General features: G+C 37.3%; 1 protein-coding gene across 11 annotated transcripts in view; it reads right to left on the reverse strand.

Annotated features, from left to right (window-relative positions):
• Positions 1 to 698: 698 nt before the first annotated feature.
• FCHO2 (FCH and mu domain containing endocytic adaptor 2) overlaps positions 699 to 23,095 on the reverse strand; it is an 82,239-nt gene continuing 59,842 nt past the window's right edge. For 3 of the 11 annotated variants that reach the window (XM_032674853.1, XM_032674851.1, XM_032674850.1), the window contains 10 exons: positions 22,111 to 22,620; positions 21,386 to 21,489; positions 18,013 to 18,142; positions 12,677 to 12,788; positions 11,926 to 12,081; positions 10,839 to 10,971; positions 7,791 to 7,990; positions 5,645 to 5,709; positions 3,227 to 3,391; positions 699 to 2,985 (listed from right to left, as the gene is read on the reverse strand). In XM_032674853.1, coding sequence (XP_032530744.1) covers positions 2,963 to 2,985; positions 3,227 to 3,391; positions 5,645 to 5,709; positions 7,791 to 7,990; positions 10,839 to 10,971; positions 11,926 to 12,081; positions 12,677 to 12,788; positions 18,013 to 18,142; positions 21,386 to 21,489; positions 22,111 to 22,620 — 1,598 coding nt within the window. In that variant the 3' untranslated portion in view covers positions 699 to 2,962. Of the gene's footprint in view, positions 2,986 to 3,226; positions 3,392 to 5,644; positions 5,710 to 7,790; positions 7,991 to 10,838; positions 10,972 to 11,925; positions 12,082 to 12,676; positions 12,789 to 15,099; positions 15,213 to 16,887; positions 17,226 to 18,012; positions 18,143 to 21,385; positions 21,490 to 22,110; positions 22,621 to 23,095 lie in introns of those variants that run through there. The other 8 variants (XM_032674855.1, XM_032674854.1, XR_004354392.1 and 5 more) reach the window with 7 other exon arrangements.

Raw genomic sequence — 23,095 nt, forward strand, 5'->3', positions numbered from 1 at the left:
GCTTCCCTGTATGACAAGATGGTACCTCTATTGCAGTGATATTCAACCAGCTGAGAAAGTCAATTTAATAAGTCATTATTTATGAAACTTCTATAAGCCTTGGGATTAGTAGGAAACAAACAGATTCAAGCACATCTGTTCGGTTTCAACTTTTGCTCCTAAGCCCAAAGCTTAGAAGGGCTGCTGAAGCAGTATGTAAATTGCCTACTCTTTTTGACTAGTGGAACCTAAGAAATCAGGAGGAATTACTTTAATCTTGTCACTAATTCTTTTCTTGCAGACACAACAAAATCTAGGCTTATTAAGAAAGACAGGGAATGTACAGCATTTGATAGCACTATTTACAGAGAGCAGCTCATGTCTACAAAGTCAAAATTTTTCTCAAAATATCTGCAGATTTGCCTAATCTATTTTATTAGTTAATCATATCAACTGAGTAAAGGCACGGGCCATTTATAGACATCTCAGGCATTCCAGTTTAGTAAGGATGCAACTCTTTGCAGAAGTCATCTTTCCATTCACTTTCTCTGTGGTGTTTTTAAATATATAAAAGAGTTCATAATTATCTCTACCCTTTACCACTTAAAATCAATTAACACATTTAAAATGTTCAATATAGGCATAGTTTTGTTGTATTACCCTACTGCTTAGAAGATCTGTGGAACTAACTGCAAAAGTACAGGCAATATAAATCAGTCTTTAAATTATATATTACATGTTTATTATGGGTGCAAATTTTTTAAAATTTACATTTTATGAAAATTCTGAAGTATTTACAATTTTTGTAAGATAAACTTGTATGCTCTAATTTACAGTCTGATGTAGCAACAATTCATAAAAATTCAGATCCTTTAGAGTTGTGTTTACAAATTAATTTTCTTAGGAGGCAGCTACAAGGGATATTGCTGTATACACAGGCAAGAACCAGCTTGCTACATACTTCTTTTTAATATCAGATAGCTACATGTACTTTTTACATTGTTCTTGAGTTTCTTTACAAAAATGCGATATAAACTTGTATGGCTTCAAAATTGTAACCTGCACCCAACACAAATGTACGTAAAAACATCTGAATGAAGGCTAGTTTAAAAGTGCTGAAACATTAACTACTTCATTTAACTTAGGAATTAAAGTAATACTTGATTAGAAATTGAAATAACAGTTTGGTTTTCATTTATAAAGTATTGTCACATTAATCAGTTTGATTACAAAGCAGATTACAATTTAAATTCCACTAAAAAGACTATACCATTTTAGGAGTTATAAATTTACCATCAATAAGATTAGCAAATTAGGAACCAAATATACTCTTCCAATCAAATCTACAGCACAGTATGTTCTTAGTATTAACAATGGAATTCTCATCTGCAAAAGTGTGTAGGGTACCTTAGAATTTGTGTAGCCTGTACAAAGGCATAATTTCTTGTAAAGCTTCAGCAGTTCATTTCACTACTGGCTCTGCATTAATTAACTCGAGCACGTTTTACTGTTTTAACAGAGAATTTGAAATAGATACTAGTACTCTAAATATTCATTTGAAATTCCTCTATGAAGATTATTGAATTATCTTGCCCCAATGCTATTGATTTCAGCACTAAAAAAAAACCCCTTGATAATATAAATACATAGAAGATTTTCTAAATTACTGACTTGCTTTAAAAAATATTAATGATGTCACTTCCCTCTGCCTAGGCTGTGGCAAGCAGATTAGATGACAATAGAAATAATAAAATTGGTAGTTATAGAAAAAAATTAATGGACAAGTCAGTATTTGTCATAATGCTGCCATAAAATACTCCTCCCAAAGTACTATGAGAACTTTCACATCACACATCCCCAAAAGCACTCAAAGTCTAAAGACTTACAGTCAAAGTGAAGAGTAATGCTGTTTGCTTTTAGAGTTTGCTTTTACTGTCTTCAGTAATTTTTCAGGATTCTCATCTTTGGTGACAATAAAGTTACTTAATGAAAGTTTCTGAGTCCTGAATGATGCATCTCCCTTTACTACAGCCACATTTTATTGTGGTTACCCCATGAGGAAGTAATTCAATATTTTAAACATCTTTTAAAACAAACTCCATTATTTGCAAATCTGCCTTTGAAATAAATCCCAGTGAAAGGAATTTCTATAAAATTGTATGTATAATACAAATATCATGCTTTCTTCATGAAGAGCTAAACTCTGAAAAAGGAAATGAGGCACGTGAATATCAAATTGGATAGGCACAGGCTTTTTCGAAAGGCACAATTGTTATGCAATTCATATAAAAATAAATTAAAATCTACAGCGTCGCAATCACAACGCCCAGAAAATTTACCAACTGCAGAAGGAAATCTCTGCTGTGTTTTGCAATTTTGTAACACATTGCACTTAGGGAAAAAACCCCCTTTATAAAACAACTTACATGTTAATAATATATGATACAGGGGAATGAAGTTACTTTTCCTTTATACATCTCTAACTCAGCTGGTTTTGTGGCATCAGTGGACAGAAGAACTACACAAGACTTAGCCTCTGCTATCTTTAAAAACTGGCAATTAAAAGCTGGCAATTAAAGAATCTGAAAAATGAATATTAGTTATGGAAAGCTCAAATATTTCTTACTTGCTGTCCTACATTTTAGGTTTAATGTTTACAGTACAACATACAATTTCATACTTTCATTACAACTGTGGATTACTATTTTGACTTCATCTATATAAATTTACTAAACTGTCAACAAATTTTCCCAAATATTGCAGTTGATCATTTACAGACAGTGTTGAAGTTAACTTCAGTGCTATTGTAAAGTAATAAAAAGTTTTCAAATTGACTTTCAAAAGTGCATTTACTTTCTGTAGTTTAGCCTCAAAGTAGATAACATTTTGGAAAAATTAATGCGTATTAAAATAGTGTTTGAAAAGTAGAGAGAGCGGAGTGGGTTTCTTGCACTCCTTTGATCCGATGACTTTCACAGGTACATCAACAGTCTGCCATATATCGTCCTGAAAAACAAAGGTAGGTTTTTTTGCAGTCAGTAGATAAACCACATTTTGTTAGTACTTTCCTTGGAGCAGTTTGAGTAACTATGGAAAAACAAAAAACCTATGAAACACTTGTCAGAGATGTTTTAATGAAAAGTAACTATTTACACACCATCACTCATTTAACAGTATCATATTTTAGAATTTAACACTAGAGAATGTATAATAGTAATTTGAATATATAAGCATGTCAGTGTCTTACCAGTGGCAAATCTCTTCTTGAGAAGGGAAAGCCGATAGCCAGTGCCTACAAGCTCCACATCTACTCCTGAAAGGGTGCTTCCTTCACTGATGAATTGCACTGCAAGTGTTGCTGGTTTACTGGGTCCTCCTGAAAGTTCAAATTTTGCCCTGAGGGATCCAGAACCTATAAAAACAAAACTGAAAAGTTGGTTGTTTTGCAAGAACAAAAAGATCTCCCAAAATTCTTAGTAGTAAGAAGTGTAACTAACACTGTGACCTTTGAGATCTATTCCTATTGGCAGTCCTACACAAATTTTCAAAAGAGATGAGAGGACAAGTCTGTTTTTTCCAATACTCTGTTTAAGACAATGACCAATGAATGATTTCACTAGCAGATTTGAAAGTATTTCAGAATACTTAAAAATTGTCATGATCTGTCTGCATGAAAGTGCATGAACGAAACCATTGAAAGAAATGCAGCTATACAGTAATGTACCCGGAGGAAAGAAATTACTCTTTTTCTAATAAAGAAAAGGTCTGATTAAATACTTTTCCCCACAAATTTCATTTGATTTTTTCAGAGACACTGGTGAAGTGTCATCACCTTGATATTATTACAAAGCATTAATAGGTCTGTAGTCAATGAAAGGCATTTAAAAAACCCCACATTGTTGCTAGTTTCTAGTTTTTAAACAAGTCTTTTCTTGTTCTTGCAAAAGTATGCTGGGAAAAATGATATTTAAATAATTAATAATGGAATAACAAATGTCAAGTATTTTTACTTCTGTAAAACAACTTGCTATTCCTAGTCAATAGGAACTGCTAAAGGACAAAGCTAATTAGTAACTGAAACGTTACTGAGGTAAAAGCCGGTACTAAATTAAAGTCTTTTATGCAGTGGCTTGTTTTTGATAAAATTTATCTTAAGACCAATTGTGCTTCTTCAGTAGGTCCATCGTATTTTGACTAAACTGGAATTTCTTTCCACTGTAAGTACTGAAACTCATATATTCAAGTGCTTTGAAAGTTTGTTTTATCTCTCTCCAACTGACAGATTACATAATGTGTAGGACCATAAAAGACCCCAAAACATTTTATCACTATCCATCAAGACTTCAAGACATTTGTCCTAATATTGACAGTGTTTGTGCAACTTCCCCCTCCCTTTCTGTAAGTGTAGGACCAGCATACTGTTACTTCCTCTTAAACACTAACTTGAGATTACTATTGTGTATATACTCAAAGAAAAGATGAAGAAAGATGGTGGGAAGAGAGGGAATATAGCTGAAATAGTGGAATATGTGCAAGTCTGTTGTCAACACACAAGATGCAAATCGTAACACTAACAGCTGATTTTATGTATGCTCTGCAGGTGCAAAGTTGCCGCCTTTGTCTTTCAGTATGATTTTTTTCTTTTAAAAGAAGCTGCACAGATTGGAAAAGGAAAGGAAGGAGAAAAAAAGAGGGCTATTTCTATGTAATCTTAATAGAAGACAGACGGAAAAGAACTGTGAGGTGAGTGAAGGACAAAGTCCACTAGACTACAGCAACCACCTCTGTCCAATAAAATTCTCTCTGATTTTGTTTGAATGATAATCACAACCTTGCAGCCTTTGCAGGAATAGAGATCATCTTCCCTTTTCAGGCTTGTGGTTTTTAGATGAAACCAGTCACATTTACAAGCAAATCTGTGCTTTCACAATACTCTTCACTAAATTCTTAACAGGATAAAGGCCTTTCCTTTACACTAGAGTTCATTTCTCCACAGAGGCTTTGAGGATGAGATGCTTGCCTTTGGTTCCTGTACTACTTCAGAAAAATATTGCACCTGCAGAGACTGTAAGGGCTGTGACATCAACTGGAGCTCAGAGAAAGGCAGCTGGGCAGAGGACAACTATTGGTACCTTACACAAAACTGTATAAATTACTACTGTCAGCAGATGTGCATAGATTCATTTTTTTCCTAGAGTCATTATGGTCAAAACCAAGACTCAGAATGTTGGTCAAGAATCATCTATCTCAGCACACAACTTCTGGATTATTTTTTTTCTTTCCCACAGTTCTTCCACTTACGTTCTTCCAATTTATTTAAATTATCTGTGTGTGGATATTAAACCTATTTTCATTTGAATAACTGCTCACTTCCAAATAACATGAATGCAATAATTTCCTACCTGATCTAGACTCCATTTTAGAGCTAACTGCTTTCAGGGGACTTCATTATTTTCCATTGTATAGCTCATTAATAAATTTATATTTTGACATCTCACTATCAATGGAATCTCTCAGAAGACAATTAATTGACAAGGCGGCAAACTGCTAAATAGGATACAGCATGAGAAAATGTGTAAAGAGGCATGAGGGTGTAGAAGCTACGATGATTACTTTTTTACAATTAAATTTTTTCTGTACAAGAAAACAAAAGAGTATAACTTGCCTCCATTCTCAGACTTCTCTGAAATGCTAGATATTTTCCAATATGCTTTCATCTGGTCTGCATTCCTGTAAGAGAACGGTAAATTAGTTATAGGCACCAGTTTTAGCACATTATTTCCCTTGATTGCACTGGTATGTTACAGACATTTCTAAATGGAGGTCTATAAAAAACATTTGCTCATTTTAAGGTAAGTCTGTGGAAAACTACAGTAGGAAAAGAGGAAAAGAGAAGGGTGTGTCTCCATTGTTCCAGAACAGCAAGCTCAGAAGTATACACTTCTTTATACATCTTATACAACACTTTTTTATACATTTAACACTGTCCTATGTCCCCACCTATGGCTCTAAAATTCAAGATCCTCTGCAGTCTCAAAGGGTAAGTTACCCTGGAAGTAGTTTGGAAGCTATGCCTTATGCTTCATGATGATGGTAGGAGGGGGAGCAATCTTGATTGCTCTCCCCTATGTGAGAGTCCTGGAACCATGAAATTTATTCCGTTTGCATTCTAGTAAAACTAATTGGTGTAAGTGACACACTGTTTAAGCTAACTTCAGACACTGTATAGGGGCAGCAAAGGGTACCAAGTGCAAGAGTCTCTAAGCTGACAGGGCATTTTAACTCCCGGAGCACTTTCCAGCACTTCCATCGAAGGAAAGTCAACAACTTATAGCTGTGAGCAGCATGAAGTGCTGATAGGTTTGAAATTGCTCTTGGCATTGATGCAGCAGGACTGAAATGCTCACATAAGTAGCACAGATGGTAGCACTTACTCACAAGAGGTCAAGACATAAAGCATTTATTTCTAAAAAAAGACCAAAACCCCGCCACCCAACCCACTAGACCAAGCAGGTAGCACAACACAAATACTAGAGCTGCCTGGGACATAACTGAATTTTTTTTTTTTTTTGGTCAGCTTGCCAGGCTCAAAATTCTGGCTTTTGGTAGTTGCCTAGGTGAAAGAGAGAATTTGGACTCAAATTTCCTAATCTGATGAATCAGTAATGCAACTGTCACTAAGTCTTCCCTAGCTGACACTAGGTCTTCTGGGTGGCTGTTCCTGCTTTCACTCAGGCTTCGTTATAGAGGAGTTTATGGGCAGGGAGATGGGCTTCACCAGACAGTGTAGTCATGTTGTTCAGGCAGGATTCTGAACCTGTCCTTGCTTAGAATAAGCTTAAAATCTTGGTTAAAAGTAATGTTTCCTTGAAACACCAAGTTAAGAAAGATTCGGTCCTGCCCAGGATTTTTTTTCACTTAAAATGATACTGTATTACTACTTAGTCCAATTAACACCTTTAAATGTGTTGCCTCCAGAAACATCCGAATCTACCTAATGAGGTTTATTTTTCTTCTAAGCCTTGCTTTTTAAGGTAAACTGATCTATAAGAAACAATGTTAACAAAGCTTGACTTTCTTCAATTTGGTATTCTTTGACTTCTTCATGTTAAAAAGATCCTCTTCAAAATAAACTGTCCAGGATTTATATTACAGCTGGGTGAGTTCTTATGTGACACCAGAACACAGGTGCACTGATTGAATTCTGCTTTTGCACCAGGGCTGCACTGCTCTGCTTGTTTTCACAAACTTGTAGTAACGTAACTACTCAAGATCTGTGTTTTGCTTCCAAGTGTTACTTTAAATGCAGGCTTATAGAGTGGTAGCAGATAGCTCCTAGTCGGATCATAATCTGCATTACACTTGAACTGAGAGACAATGCTAACTGGCTTATGGAGAGCTCCTCAGTTACTGAGGTTTGTTTTAAACAATCAGGAAATCTTCTTAAGAACTGCATTTCTGCTACTTTATATAATCCATATATACGAATATATTTATACACACATGCACAAATTGGTTTTTATCCATTTCAAATTACTGTATTAAAATTGTCTATCCTATCTATTGGCCAAAAGAAAGCAAACATTGGAAATTTCATAATGGGATTGTGTTATTACACATCTGGGATGGGTGCATATTGTCTCATTTTAGTCTATGTGAACTAGCTACACATGATCTGTTTCAGACCAGAAAATGTCTATACACCTGATACTACACATATTGCTGCTTTTTCCTATGAAATTTTTTTGCCTATGACACCAGTGAGTGCACTGAAATGAATCTGACAAAAGTACTGAAAGTATTAAAATTACCATTTTGCAGGTGGAAGTGACTGCATGTTTATTACTCCTCCATCTACTGGTACCACAACCTGGACATTAGACAGCATACCAGGCACATTCATAGACTCTGGATTGTATTTATAATCCACTCTCACATCAGTAGTGCTAGCATCACATTTCCAGTAAGTTGCAAGATTCAATGGAGTAGACTGTATGCCGTTTGAAGATACCTGTGAAAGAATAAACCATTGACAGCAGCTTAATTAAAATATTCCCCTTTTAGGCAGAATTAGGGGATGACTGTAACAAACACAACTCTAAATACTGACCAAATATCAAGAGAACAACTGACCTTAGAGTCCTTAATCACAGAATTCTGAAGAATGTTGCAGCCAAAAGGAATTTTTGTTATTTTAGTTTTAAATGAAATAGTTAAAGAAAAGGTTTAAACTCCTTCTGGCCTATGAGGTTCCTCCCTGTTCTTACTTTTATAACATTTTGTAAGCTTTGTTTTTGTCTTGTGTTCTGCCTTACACAAGCATGCTTGCAGCAAAATGACTTCAACCATAGCAGCTTGTGTGCCATGCCAATTTAGCTGCCCAAGCAGCCAGCAGCAGGTGACAACACCTGTCATTATGGGACAGGCAGCCAGCAGAATAGTTCTTACCTATTCAAAGCATTATTTTCCTGCTGCAGAAGGTTGAATGCCATTTCTGTAGCTAAGCTTGTGCTACTGCCCTGATGCACCTCTACCACATTCTCAGCCTACCTGAGGAAGCCTCTCTGTCCTGGTGCGTACTCTCACCTTTCCTCGGCAGCCCAGAACCTTTTCTCTCTGCCTGGGCTTCCATGTGCCAGTGCCTCATTTTTCCACAAAGAATCCACAGTATTCATCTCAGCAAACCAAAGAAATGTTTTGTTCCTTCCATCTTTCTCAGGAATTCTGTGTGCCTAACATGCTTTTTCTAGATTCAGTATACCAAGATTTTAGACCATACTGGGAGGATGTTGAAACTACAGTGGTATGAATAGGTAGACTGACAGCTTGTTTTCAGGGTGTTTTTGTCGGTACAGTTGTCTCAGATATCCAGACATTTCAATGCAGGCATATCACTGCCCCAGATTCATTCTCCATTGAGGTGAATCTGTCTTGAATATTCACAAAGGCTTTTTATTAACTGCCAGAACATATCTCACTGATTCACACAATGGCTGAAGTTGACACGGACCTCCCAGAGGTTGTCTGGTCCAACTCTCCTGCTCAAGCAGGGTCATCTTGAACCAGCTGCCCAGGACCACGTGCAGATAACTTCTGAACACTTGCAAGGACAGAGACTCCACCACTCCCCTAGGCAACCTGTGCCAGTGCTCAGTCACCGTCACAGGAGAAAAATGTTTCTGGCTGTTCAAAGGGAATTTCCTGTGCTTCAGCATGCCTCTGGTTCTGTCACTGGGCACCAGTGAAAACAGCCCAGCTCTGTCCTCTGTGTGTTCTCCCTCAGGTATTTATACATATTGATGAGGTTTCCCTGAACTTTCCCTTCTCCAGGCTCAGCCTTTCCTCATGGGAGAGATACTCCAGTCCCATCATCATCTCTGTGGCTCTTCACTGAGCTCTCTCCAGTCTCACTTGCAATGGGCAACCCAGAACTGGACACAGCACTCCAGGTGTGGCCTCACCAGTGCTGAGTGGAGGGGAAGAATCCTCTTCCTTGACCTAATAGCAATACTTTGCCTAGTGCAGCCCAGGAGACCATCTGCCGCCTTGGCAGCAAGGGCAGGTTGTTTGGCTCATGTTCAACATAGTGTCTCCCAAGTCCTTTTCTGCCAAGCTGCTTTCCAGCTGGTTGCGTGGAGTTGTTCCACCACAGGTGCACTGCTTGTTGAACTCCATGAGATTTCTTTCAGATCATTTCTGCAACCTGTTGAGCTCCCTCTGGAGGGCAAAATGACCCTCTGGTGTATCTAGAGGGTCATTTCTGTTCAGTGTTTTCAGCAAACTTGCCAGGGGTACACTGCCCCATCATCCAGATCATTAATGAAGCTATTAAATGGTAAAATCAGTATTGACCCCTGGAGTTTAGTGCTAGTTAACAGCCTCCAGCTAGACTTCATGCCACTGATCACCACTTGCTGGGCCCAGCTCAGTTCAGCCACTTTTCACTTCACTTCAGTGTCTGCTCATCCAGCCTGTACTTCACAAACTTCTCTATAAGGATTCTGCAGGAGACAGTGTTGAAGGCCCTCTTCAAGTCTAAGTAGACAATATCTACTGCTCTACCCTCATCCACTGGGGCAGTTATGTCATCACAGAAGTTTATCAGCTTGGTCAAGCATGACTTTCCCTTAGTAAATCCATTCTGACTACTCCTGTTTTATTATACTGTGAGAGGTCAGAATGTCATATGTTCTCAGACAGAATCACAGAATGCTTTGGGTTGGAAGGGACCTTAAAGAACAAATAGTACTAACCCTCCCTCACCATAGGCACAGGTAACTTTCAGTACACCAGGCTCAAAGGTCTATACAGCTTGGCCTTGAACACTTCCAGGGATGGGGCATCCATCCCTTCTCTGGGCAACCTGTGCCAGTAATTCACCCCCCGTTGGGTAAAGAATTTTTTCCCAATACCTAATCTGAACCTACTCTCTCTTTCAGTTGGAATCCATTACCATATATTAAAATTCATCAGCTACAGCATCCTAAACTTAGGCAACTGTAAAATCAAAGACAGTACAAGTACAAACTAAAACAAGCCCCCACCAGATCTTGAAGGAAAATTTGATTTTGCTAATATAAAAAACCCCCAGTGTTTGAAGCTTGCACGCATGAACTGGACTGATGCATAAGCAAGCTGAAACAGGTCTTGAATCCAAATGAACGACATGAAGCATAGCAGGAATGCGTTAAGCCTAGGCAGAGTCTAGGCATTGTAAGCAGTGACATACTCAGAATTGGTCTAGATGAGGGATGACAATTCATCTGCATTCTGGCAGACAAAGAATTATTCTTTTAATTTTGGGGTAGATATCAGATCTGGAATGCCTTAAAAAATTCCAAAGGGAAAAAAGTGTTTACCTGATACTTTAAAACATCCACATTGTAATAGGATGCAGATGGATTCTGCTCTGATAATTTCTTGAGGTAGACAGTTATAGCTTGCATGTTCATCCAAAAATCCTTAGTACTGGAGTCACTTTGTGACTGATCACTACAAAGAAAGATCACCAATCAGGAGTGAAGTATTACACCACTCAAACAAGAATACTAGACATTTTAACAATTTGAAAAAAGTGCTTTTTCAGTATAATTCACTCTGTCAAATACAGTTCTGCTAACATTTCAGTTTTAAACTGTCATGTCAAACAGCAATTCAATTTAATGTTGTATGAATCATTCCTTATGTAAAGAATGAATGATCAAAATGAAATTAAATTAAAAAAACCCAGATGCATATGGTTTGATTCATCATTTCAGTAATTTAAAAAATTCTGCATTTAAAAGCATTTAACTAGTTTTCAAAAAATTTCTCCAATAAATGAAATAGAACATATCTCTGGAACATACCTCTGCTAAAAAATTCCAGCTTTTCCTAATTTTTTAAAAAACAATATCTCCAAGTGTGATTTCAACAATAACCCTACTCAGTCAGCAAACTTTTTTCTTACAAATTCTCCCAAGCATGCTGCTACATGCCTGAGAGACAGTTATGTAATGAATCTGATTAGTGCAGAAATTATTTGGTTTAAAAATATACTCATAGGTGACAAATAAGAGTAGGTGAAGCTCCTACTCCTTGTTTTCCTTTTAAGGCTCCTACTATTTGTTTTCCATTTAAGGCTACTGTTTCTACCATAGTTACTATAGTTACTACTGTATATAAAAATAATTTATAAAATACATAAATATAAATTATACAATGCACAGCTACATTTACAAAATATTTTCTATGGCTCCTGTTATATCAGCACAAGTTTCAAGGCTAGTAATCACTGAGATTTTTAATGATGACAGTGCAGACAACTAAGCTGAACAAGATTAATTCAAGAAAATAATTATATGTAAGTAAATCAACCAGAATTCTGTAAAGAATTCTGATTTACACATACAACTCATATTTTACAAATCATGTAGTTTAAAATTACGTAAAAAAAAAATACAAAACCTGTATACAAGTTGTGCATTTGGAAGAATCTGTTCTAGTTTGCTTGTGTTTTTTACCCTGAAGCAGAGCACAGCAGGAGATGGGTTGCTGGTGAAGACTTTAATAATCCCACTTGGGAATGATATTGTCATATCACCAGTAATCTTCACAATACATCTAAAAGAGAATGAAAACATCAGTTTCATTGCAACTCATTAACTGCCTAGTTTTAATATTAATTTAAAAGCAAACACTGTATTTGCACTATCTGATGAACTGAATTAAAACCATAAAATCAATCTCAAATGAGGGCAATGTGACAATCTACTGTCACTTTCAACTTGGAAGTAAGATGAAATAAGTAAAGAAAAGAAGTTTAACTGCTTAAGCATACAGTAGTCTTGGTGGATATTTTTTGGGCTTTGAAAACATGGTACAGCTATGCTTAGGCAAGGCCTAAGTAGCATAGCAAGGGATGTGACAGAGGGAATGAGGTGCTTATATCTGTCCAAATTTACATGTAGCACATGATAAATATCCTTTTCATTCTCAGTGTGAACACATTTCTGTAAAGTAGGTATATATGAACTCCTACCAGGATGTAGGCCAGCACAGAGCAATAAGCCACTCTTGTCATTTATACCAGGGGAAAAAACCCATTTTGAATCCCCCTCCTAAGGTATTACATTTTCCCCCAAAATATAACAAATAGACTCAGTGTCTTTTCTTATTGTAACTTATTACATTCAAAACAATTCACTATTTAACTAACTTTGTGGGATCTGCTCCTTTAAAGTAGGCGTTAACAGATTCAGTAAGGGCTACTGCAACAGGCAAGGTGTCCTGGTTTCCAAGGCTGACAGGGCTGGGACCACGTGAAACACCTAGAATACATACAGTGTATAGATTTAATTTTCAAAAAGCTTAGTGATAGATTTCAGAATGGTTGACTACATCTGTAATTTTCACAAGAGGTTACTGCCATCAAGGTCACAGTAGTATGTGAAGTATTACTTGAACAGTATGTAGAAATACATAAAAACAGTACAGTACAATTGTACAATCAGGAACACAGGGCTATCAGTAGATTATGTAGACAGACACAAGGAAATACATATGAGGCAGAGGAACACTGCATTAAAATGGTCACTGGTGAAAGTGAAGTCAACAGACCCAAAGGAAATAAGACATTGACTAGAATGCTTTAAAAAAACCCCCTACTGTATGCTTTTTGTATGGAAAAATGTATGATAAAATGGTCATAGAAATGCAAAGAATTTACTTACAACAAGAATGAACTTGAATGCAAATACATCAATATTACACCACATAAGTGAACTTTTGAACATTCTTTTAACTTTTTCAGCCAATAAACATTACAATTTCCAAGCAGAAATTGTTGGAGAAGTCTTCATTTTTTTTTCTTGTGCCAACACAACACAATTCCAATACAGAAATGCAAAAATCAACTCAGATCTCATGCTAAGGCATTTTGAAATGTGTATAAACAACTGATGAAATAGGTTGTCACTGGATTTTATTTTTCACAAATTTTCTACATGTGTACTGAATATAAAAGACAATATTGGAAGTTTTGTCTTTTTCATTAGTGAAGCAGTGTAGTAGAGAGCATCTTACTAATTTTTTTTTGTCCCATTGCTGAAGTGGCCTGTACCACACAGTATTATCTACCACAAAGGAGGCACAATCTTCATCTTTTCATAAGCAAATTGAGACATTTCTCTTTCATATCATAAAGCAGAAACAAAATGCTTCTATATAATACTGCTCATGGCAAATTAAACTTATTTACTTTAAAACAGTGGCTGTCCTTTCTGAGCTCTTTCAGAAGCAAAAAGGAAGTTGTGACCTTGTTCTTCACAGAGGAACTAATATCTCATATTAAACCTTAAATTCAGAGATAAGTAAATGAAGTAGCAACAAAAAGAGAGCAAAAGACAGAAGCTGGTCTAATTCTACCTCATACCTCACTCTCATACATCACAATTTCTTGCCTAAGATAGTAAAATGTTCAGAATACTTCTCAGCACCATGAAAACATTTGTGCAACATTTAGGCCTCCTTAGATCAAAAAGATCTAGTCACAGCTGCTGAAACCCAAAAATTCTTAGAAGAATGAACTATTCTGATACTGGCTACAAAACAGATTTATTTAGTTTTTCTCAATGTGAACAGTAGGTTAGACAATACATGGATCATGTCTCCAAAGTTTTTTGTCTCCCTGAAAATGACCAATAAAAGTTGTGATTCTAGAAATCATTATTTCAAGAAGCAAACATGCAATAAAATGAGTTATCCATCACTAGAAGTTCTGTTTGATGAAATACAGAACTCTAGAATTATTCTTCACTAAAGCCAAAATATGCACTCAATGAAGGTAGTAATACAGTTGCTGAGCTATTCTACTGTCTTTCCCCCCCCCAATTTAAAAAGGAACAACAAACAATTGCAGAGCAGATAGGATTACCTTGCATACAGGAGTATAAATCATTTTAAAATCTTTTACTTAATGGCCTTGTGTACATTTTTATATTGATATTTGAATATCATGCAAGTAATGCAGATATATTAATTATTATTCCTATTGGTAAAAGATAAATACTGTTTTCTTGAGTGAAGAGTGAAATTCATTAGAAATAGTAACATTACTTTTACTTTTTTTTAGGAAACATCACAGCAAATACATATTTCTTTGAGTTCTATTTTGGGGATTACAAATGAGATATCTTCTCTTTTACGTGCTCTGTTTCCGCTGTTGGTCACTCTTTGATTCATAAAAATCTATGCATTCTCCTAAAAACCAATAAATGGAAACAAATAAATTGCTATAAATTCAATACGGCCAAGTGCCAGCTCTTGCCTTTGGGTCACAACAAACCCAGGCAGTGCTACAGGCTGGGTCAAGAGTGGTTGGAAAGCTGCCTGGCAGAAAAGGACCCGGGGGTGCTGGTCCACAGTGGCTGACCATGAGCCAGCAGTGTGCCCAGATGGCCGAGAAGGCCAGTGACATCCTGGCCTGTATCAGCAATAGTGTGTCCAGCAGGACCAGGGCAGTGATTGTCCCCCTGTACTCAGCACTGGTGAGGCCGCACCTTGAACACCATGTCCAGTTCTGGACCCTTCACTCCCAAAAGGACATTGAGGTGCTGGAGTGTGTCCAGAGAAGGGCAACAGAGCTGATGAAGGGTCTAGAGAGTAAGTCCTATGAGGAGCAGCTGAAGGAGCTGGGGTTGTTCAGCCTGGAGAAAAGCAGGTTCAGAGGAAACCTTATTACTCTCTACAGTGACCTGAAAGGAGCAAGGGTGTGAGTCAGCCTCATCTCACAGGAAACTACTGACAGAATAAGAGGATATGGTCTCAAGCTGTGCCAGGGGAGGTTCAGGTTGGACATCAGGAAGAACTTCTCCACTTAGAATGGGCTGCCCATGGAGGTAGTGGAGTCACTGTCCCTGGAGGTGTTCAAGAAACAACTGGAGCACTTAGTGCTATGGTTTAATTAGCATGGTAGTGATTGGTCAATGGTTGATGATCTTGGGGGATTTTTCCAACCTTCATGATTCTATCATTCCATTCTATAAAACAAACATAACTGCTTAATCTAACTCTGGAAGTCATCCTTTTGTTGCCTTGCTGCTGAAAATACAATTCAATGCAGCAATATCCAGCTTCAGGGTCTTCCATGTCTGCTGTGAGGTCTTAGGGGAACAGGATATCACAGAGCTGCACTAAGCTGTCATGGCTCCAGCTCAGGCTGAAGACCAGTGCAAAGTTCCAGTTCTACCACCTTTGGCAGTGACTTAAAAGCTGGCTTAAACACCCTGACACCTACCTCAGCCTGACCACCATTACTAGCCCCTGAGCTGTGCTGACATAAGAGCTAGTGACACAACCATACAAATGGTTGCATTGACACACTCAAGGTGCAGACCAAAACTACAGAGCAAAAGACTGCATCATTGGTCATAAAAAGGGCAAATGAATAAACCTGATCAAATGGTTTTAATTAAGTTTAGGAAAAAAGATTCAGACAATTTTAATATTGACTAAACAGCTGTCATGAAAATAAAATTTATTTTAAGAAAGTGTTGCCTTTATTATGTCTGTATTCAAAGATTTGTATTCTATGTAAATATACAGACATTTTTACCTACTTGTGTTATGAGAATAAGGATTGTCAAGTTAAAAATATATTCATTTTACTTGAAAGAAAGTAGTAATGACAAACTGAAGAAGCAACGCCAAGTTTCAGCTTGTTTGCGGAGTAGGGAAGGGGATAGGCAGAAGATTATATTACATAAAAGTGGTTATATCGAGTTTTGGTGATTTGAGAAACATATAACTTGTTAAGTAGTTGAGATTTCAAGCCATTTGTATCTGCCAGATACCATCTAGAGAAACTTGTTTCAAAAGAAATACAATTTTATTAGATGTAGTGAATTAGGATGATTAGTTGAGACATAAATCTGCTTTGAGTACAACACCTGGCGGTGTCCCACTAAGCTTTTCAATTGTAGGAAGATTTCGAATCAAAAGATCATCCTCTATTACATTTAAATGAAACAAAACATTGCAAGAAAACAAAATATTTCAAGCAAAAATAGATGTTAAAAATTAATGTATTAAAAATATACTTCACAAATTAAATTAAGGCTAAAGCATAAAAGAAACATTCAATTATGCATGCCTTAAAGTTCTCTTGGATAAAGACAATAAGAGTCAACTCTCCATTATACAGGACAAATGGGGTACAGGAAACACTGGACTGTGCAAAAGTCAAAAGAATACATACAGTATTGCAGAGTATATTCTCATGCCCCAAAGTCTTTCAGCTCTCTGCACTGACCTTCCTCTTTTTCCAGGACTATTTCATACAGTCAGTGCAGATGGAACGGGCCTTATTTATTTTTCCTAGTCCAGATTAATAACCATGTCAAACCTCGGTGTCAGCACACACCTCCTTACCTCCTCCCTCACCTCATGATTTCACTCTGTCACTGTCTCCAACAACATGCACACACTGAGAGCTGGGGATATTGATGCTCCTGCCACAAATTTTTGGTTCCTTGGCACCAGAGCTGAGGCCTGAGGATGTGAGCCTGGATGGACTTGGCAACCAAAATATCAGTTGTCTTTCTGTGATGCTTCTCAGCATTTGTGAAACTGGTGTACAGTAAACTGTAGGAGCTAAGGTTGGGCAGAACTTAGTAGCTTTGCTTCTGCACAAGGTGGAAACAGCTGCATTGCTTTCAGTGCAGAACTCCCACTGGAAGCTGCAAAAATGCTCTCCTGAGCTGCTAAGCCTGAGTGAGGAATCCTTGGCATCAGTAACATTCACAGATAACTGAACAATAACTTGATAATCTTATTTAACTTGGGACTAAAGAGGTAATAGTGTTCAGGAATGAAACAATTCAATTCTACTACATAAACAAGTTAAGATATTTTAAACCCCACTGCCCCCCAACCTAACAAAAACCCCTCTAACTAAAAAAAAACCTCTATATATCTCCTTTTCATTTGTTGTAAGACGAATCAGCTTTTCATCTAGTCTTTTTTGCTTAGTTGTTTGTTTTATTTTTACTAAACATCTCTGTTTAGCTTATATACTTAACTAACTTGAAGAAAAAGATGCATTAGATTAATTTTTTGGAAACTGGAATTACAGGACAACAAATTAAATTAAAAGAGCATAAAAGAACTCACTTTTATGAACCTTTACATTCATTCAAATTTTTCAGCATCCCAAAATATTTCTGCACCTATATAATAACATCTTCTGAAAAAATACATGATAACATGTTGTACTTGATGGATATACAAGCATACCAAATAGGAATTAATGGAATATCAATTCCGAATAATACTTTTCTAAAGAACATGTTATAATTGGATCTATGGTCTAATCTAATTGAATCCACTTTCATGTCTCTCAGTGTCACTTAGAAGCAGGTATTGCAAAGGATGCTTGAAGTACCTAGACTTGCACATGAAAAAACAAACTTCAATAAATGATTTTCCTAACAGGTGCAACCCAGTAGTAGAGTTATCCTATTTCTAAAATAAGATAAAATGGTTAATTAAACTTACCAACTGTAGGTGTGTTTGCTGCACTGAGAGAAGCAGAAGAGGATATAGAAGAAATGCTCTCTGCACGTGCCAAAGGAGCTGCTGGAGGTGGACTTGAGTTAGAGGTCAATGGAGGGCTGAATGGCCTAGGCTGAACAAAAGAGATTACAAGAACATGACACAAAATGGTTTTAAAGAGACAAAAAAAGGACTATAAATAGAAAAGTTCTTAATTTCATGTCCCAATCAATTTCATAATGTTTCTCAACATAGTTCCTTTAATGTTTAATCTACCTCAGTTTTAAGTGTAAAACAGAGAACCCACATTTTCCATTGGAATGAATTCCATTATTTCATAGATTATAAATTTTTTTGATGGAGTAGTCAAGTCTAATGCATTTGATTATTTAGCAGCCTGTCAATAGTAGTGATATAACACAGTACTAGAACCTAAGACTACAGACTACTGTGCATGTCCGCAGTGAATATGGATTTAGAAAGCTAAAGCAGAGCTACTAATGAATTGGAAGTAAGACCAGCAGAAGGCTACTAAAATAGTTGTGACTGGAATACAGGAGAGAGGAACAGGCTGAAGGACTAGGGTTTGTTCAGCCTGGAGAACAGAAACCTAAGGAGGGAACTATTAGCAGTCTCTCATTAGGCAAAAGCAGGTACACAAAGAAATCACAATCAGGCTCTTCTAAGAGATGCAAGAGCTATAGCAAAGGAAATTTCAGTTGGACTTTAGGAAAAATTCTTTCTTGCAACCTTGTAGTTAATCCTGGGACAGGTTGCCATATCAGCAGATTGTAAAATCTCCCACTTGAGATTTTTAAAACTCAGCATGTGCCTAAGCAATCTGATGCAATTTTCAAGTCAGCCCTTCTTTAAGCAAGTTGGCCTCTTCCATTCTAGATCTCTGGATGGTTTTATGATTCACTGAAGTTTTAAGGTATTTAACTAATGATGATATTGGGATTAACCTATCTGAAAGATACTGAAAACCCTGAAGCATCATTTGGGCAGAGTAACTGTAGAATCCCAGAAGATAAGGGACTAATGTGTATGTCTAAAACACTGATAGCTGGATGGCTGTGGAGCCAACCAAGGATTGTTGGTAATAACAGACCAGGACTGTCAGTAATAATCAAGCATTGTTAGTAATAACTCTCCATGAGAAAGAACAAGATGTGGCTGGAGAAGGGGCCATGTGGAGGTAGGACAGTACTCTTCTGGGACAAACGTCTTTGCTCTGTTTCCTGGAGATAAGCACAATGTAGTACCACACAAGTGCAGGAATGAGGCTGAGAAGTGGGCGTGGACTGCAGGGGGGGAACAAGACCATCCAAGACTTACGAAGCCCTCTGACCCATTTCCAGAGAGATCAGAAAGAACAGACTGCCTATGATAACTAATTTGCACAGAAAGTGAGAAACCTGTCTTCAGGGAGGGGAACATCTATAAAAGAGGTACGTCCACGAAGCCCAGGTGGTGCTCCCATGAACCTGGACATCCCATTGGCTGGACTGACACTGGAACCAGGACTGGCGACCTCTTTTTTCTCTCTTTGTTTCTCTCTCTTCCTCTTTACTTAATGTCTTCCTTTCTCTCTTTCGTTTTATCTTATCCCTTTATCCAAAGCCCATTGCCAGATGCTTGTATAGTAAGTCAGGGACCAACATACCAATTTCAATGACAAATGTATAATTTAATAATAAAGCTTTGTGAGTTTTTGTGGACCCTCTGACTTTTTTTGTTTCTTTCAACCCCAAGCATTTATGAATCTTGGGTGCTTCCTTCTCCTTACGGGTGGGACGTCACAGTAACTCTTCACCCCCCACTCCTCCCCACCCCATTTTATTGCACTTATTGCTGGGTATGAGGCTTTGATAGACTGGGAATTGTGAAAGGAGGTGACACATAATAAAGACAACTGACAATCTCCCACTTGTATCCAGATAACAGTCAATTTCTAAAACAGTATAAAATGAATGTAGCTTTGTGCAGGATCATACTTTACAGCAGAACACTACCCAATAAATACTTTTATTTAATAATGATGACATGAAGAACTGATTCCTTGGACTGAGAGCAATTACTCCCATTTTATATTGGAATGAGAATAGAATCTCTAAATGAACCCTATTTCTGACCCTACAGAAAAGCAAAACAGTTTGAAAATCTTTTAGTTTTGTCAAAGCATGAGATCAAAATTTTATTTATAAAAAGAATTAGGTGATAGTACCCTGTGTAAAGTAAGATATGCGGGTATCCCCAGAAATGCCAAGGCAGTGGAATGAATTCAAAAAGTTTATTTAGAAGGCCAGAACATGAAAAACTTATAAAAACCTCACAGTACTGTAGAAGCACTGGGAGAAAAGGCAAGGCCTCACCCTCTGCAGGGCTTTTTTGTCTTCTCCTCCCTGTCCTTCCTGCCTTCTCTGGGCTGCTGGGGCCTCGTACATATTTGTGAGGGTTAACTCTCTCCAGCATAGCAGAAAGAGATAACACAGCTCTCCCTCTGCAATTCTCTCTGACTGCAGAAGGGAAAAAAAAATTAACCCTTTTGAGAAGGCATTTTGCAGTCTTCCTTAGTGAAATGAGTTCTAGCTTGCCGTTACGAATTCTTCTGAAATTGTACCTATCCTTACACCTTGCTACTTTGAAATACAATAAGAGGATCTTACCACAGGAACATTTTTCCAAGTCAGTAAGTCAAGTGAAACACACGGAATACTAATAATCACAGAGGACATTAAGTATGGCCTGGTTTGATAGACTGTTTGGGTATCTACATTCTTTACCACATTCCTTACTGGCAGGTGAACCTGCACTGCAGGCAGTGAGCAGATGCAGGCAGCGTGCAATCTCTCACTATCCTGACGGGCAACTGCTGTGATCTGCCACCTCCCCTCTCAGCACCAAGGGCAGGGAGAAGTCGCAGCAGGGCTACTTTTGTCAACACATGACTGATAAAGACCTACTCAATACCACTCATTCCCCAAAGCATTGATGGTATCCCTAAATCAATGGAGCTTTGTAAATAACTTTGCTAGGATTTCACATTTTGAAAATTTCAATCTTATGCATGTGCCATCCTTTCATTAACAAATTACTGATTTGCTCAATTAAAAACATTCAGCTGATGCAAAAATTATGTTTTGGACCTTTGTATTTCTGTTAAGAATTACCTGTTCTAGTAACATAATTGTCATAAACAATTTCCATGCCTATCTGGCGATGCTGAGAATCTGCTTATGTGATTCTTAGAACATTGGCTAGAAAGTGACTCCACTTACAGAGTAACAGTGTAAACAAATGGTGTATTGGAAATCAAGTCACAATGGAGAACAAAAAAAAAAAAACAAAACACCAAAAACCAATCAATACATACTATTTCATTAATCCCACTAAGTTTCCCAGTAGTCAGCTTTGGTCTTGAAGCAGGCCTTGGAGGGGGTACAATGGTGCCTACAGAAAGAGGAGTGGTAGGCCTCGCTGGAAGAAAGCAAATTTAAGAAAATAAGTATTAAAAGATCACACCGAACATAAATACTTACTCAACTGAATAGATTAACTGGAAGTAATGTTTTGACTAGAAGCTCCTATTTTACAAGTGCCATAGTTTAAGATTTAGCACTAATCATAAGTGCTTTTAAAATAGTGCCATGTGAAAAGTTACTTGAAAAACAGCATCATGGGCTTTCTCATTGCTCACAAGTGACTTTATACCAAGTAGTCATGGGGGTTTGTATGTAAAAATAATTGGTTTTGCAAATTCAATTACTTAATCTTTGAGATCTCACTGCTGTCTAACATCCCACAAAAACACAATCCCATTTCTAGAAAAGCAACACTGCATAGTTAAGAGAAAGCAATGCCTTTAAATGAATAATGTGAATTTTCTTCTTGTTTCAAGCTGAATATTTACTTTATTATTTATTTATTAAACTTTCAAGGAAATTGGTGCTAGCAAGCAGTTTAGTACATTCTAAGTAAGAAGACGTGTTAATTTCAGCATCAGGTGAGCAATAATAACAAAAAGAAAAATGAGTCCAAAGTTCGCTTATTGTAGTCAGTTATTAGCCAAGAGCAGTACAGAATGCATGCTTGCCATACCCTTATTTGTATGAGCACAAGAGGACACTAAACTATAGTCCAGTAATGTTGAAGATGATGCGGAAGATATTTCAGCAGCAGTGCCAGTTTCTTCAATGAATAATTGTTCATGACATATAGTGTTACTGAAAAGGTCTCTTTGATCCTCAGAAGCACAGCTGTTGGCAGAATTCCCAAGCCAAGCAGAAGAGGCAAGGCAGGCATTTTCAGTTTTAAAATGCAATCTTTGGGGTTCCTTCTCATCTGTGCTTGTGTGTCTAATTGTAAGAAGTTCATCAGCAAAGGAAATCCACTGACTCTGAGACTGTGAAACACAGGATAAAGTACTGCTACTCCCTGATGGTGCTGCTGTAACACTAGATTTGCACAAAGTGCTAATGGTAAAGTCTGGTGAGGATGGGCTTGTAGACCCTGAATCTGTCTGGTGTCCAAGCAAAGACAGAGAAACTCTACACCCAGCCAAATCAGTGGTAGATGAGGAGGAGCTCCTACTGTGCTCTTTTAGGGTAGCTGAAGGAAAAAGGAAGAATCGAAACTAGGAACCATACTGAAAAGATAAAACTTTCAATATTCAAAAAAGTATTCAATATCCACTGCAGGAGGATTACTAGCCAGCATGAAAAACAATTGCTCTACTAGGCTAAAAATCCCCCCACTTACAAATAAAAGAAAAAAAAGCGCTAGTGACATATCACATGTACTTTATTCATACTGTCAACCACGTCACTTTCCATTTTTCAAGCACATAAAAAAGACTTTATTGTCTATCTCTTCATTTAAGGCTCTACTTCTCACGACTTCCTTTATTCCTCTTACTTCCTCCCTGCTGTGATTTAATTTTCTCTCATCTTTGTCTTTTCCTTCTTGCATCCTAATCCATTTTTGGTTCCTCTCTACATCTTTCTCCTTTTATTTTCTTTCAAAGTTATTTAATCAAATCTATCCTGTTCATTCCAAACATTTTGGTCCTATTAGCCCTAACACT

The sequence above is a fragment of the Chiroxiphia lanceolata genome, chromosome Z (assembly GCF_009829145.1).
Source record: "Chiroxiphia lanceolata isolate bChiLan1 chromosome Z, bChiLan1.pri, whole genome shotgun sequence".
NCBI lineage: Eukaryota > Metazoa > Chordata > Aves > Passeriformes > Pipridae > Chiroxiphia > Chiroxiphia lanceolata.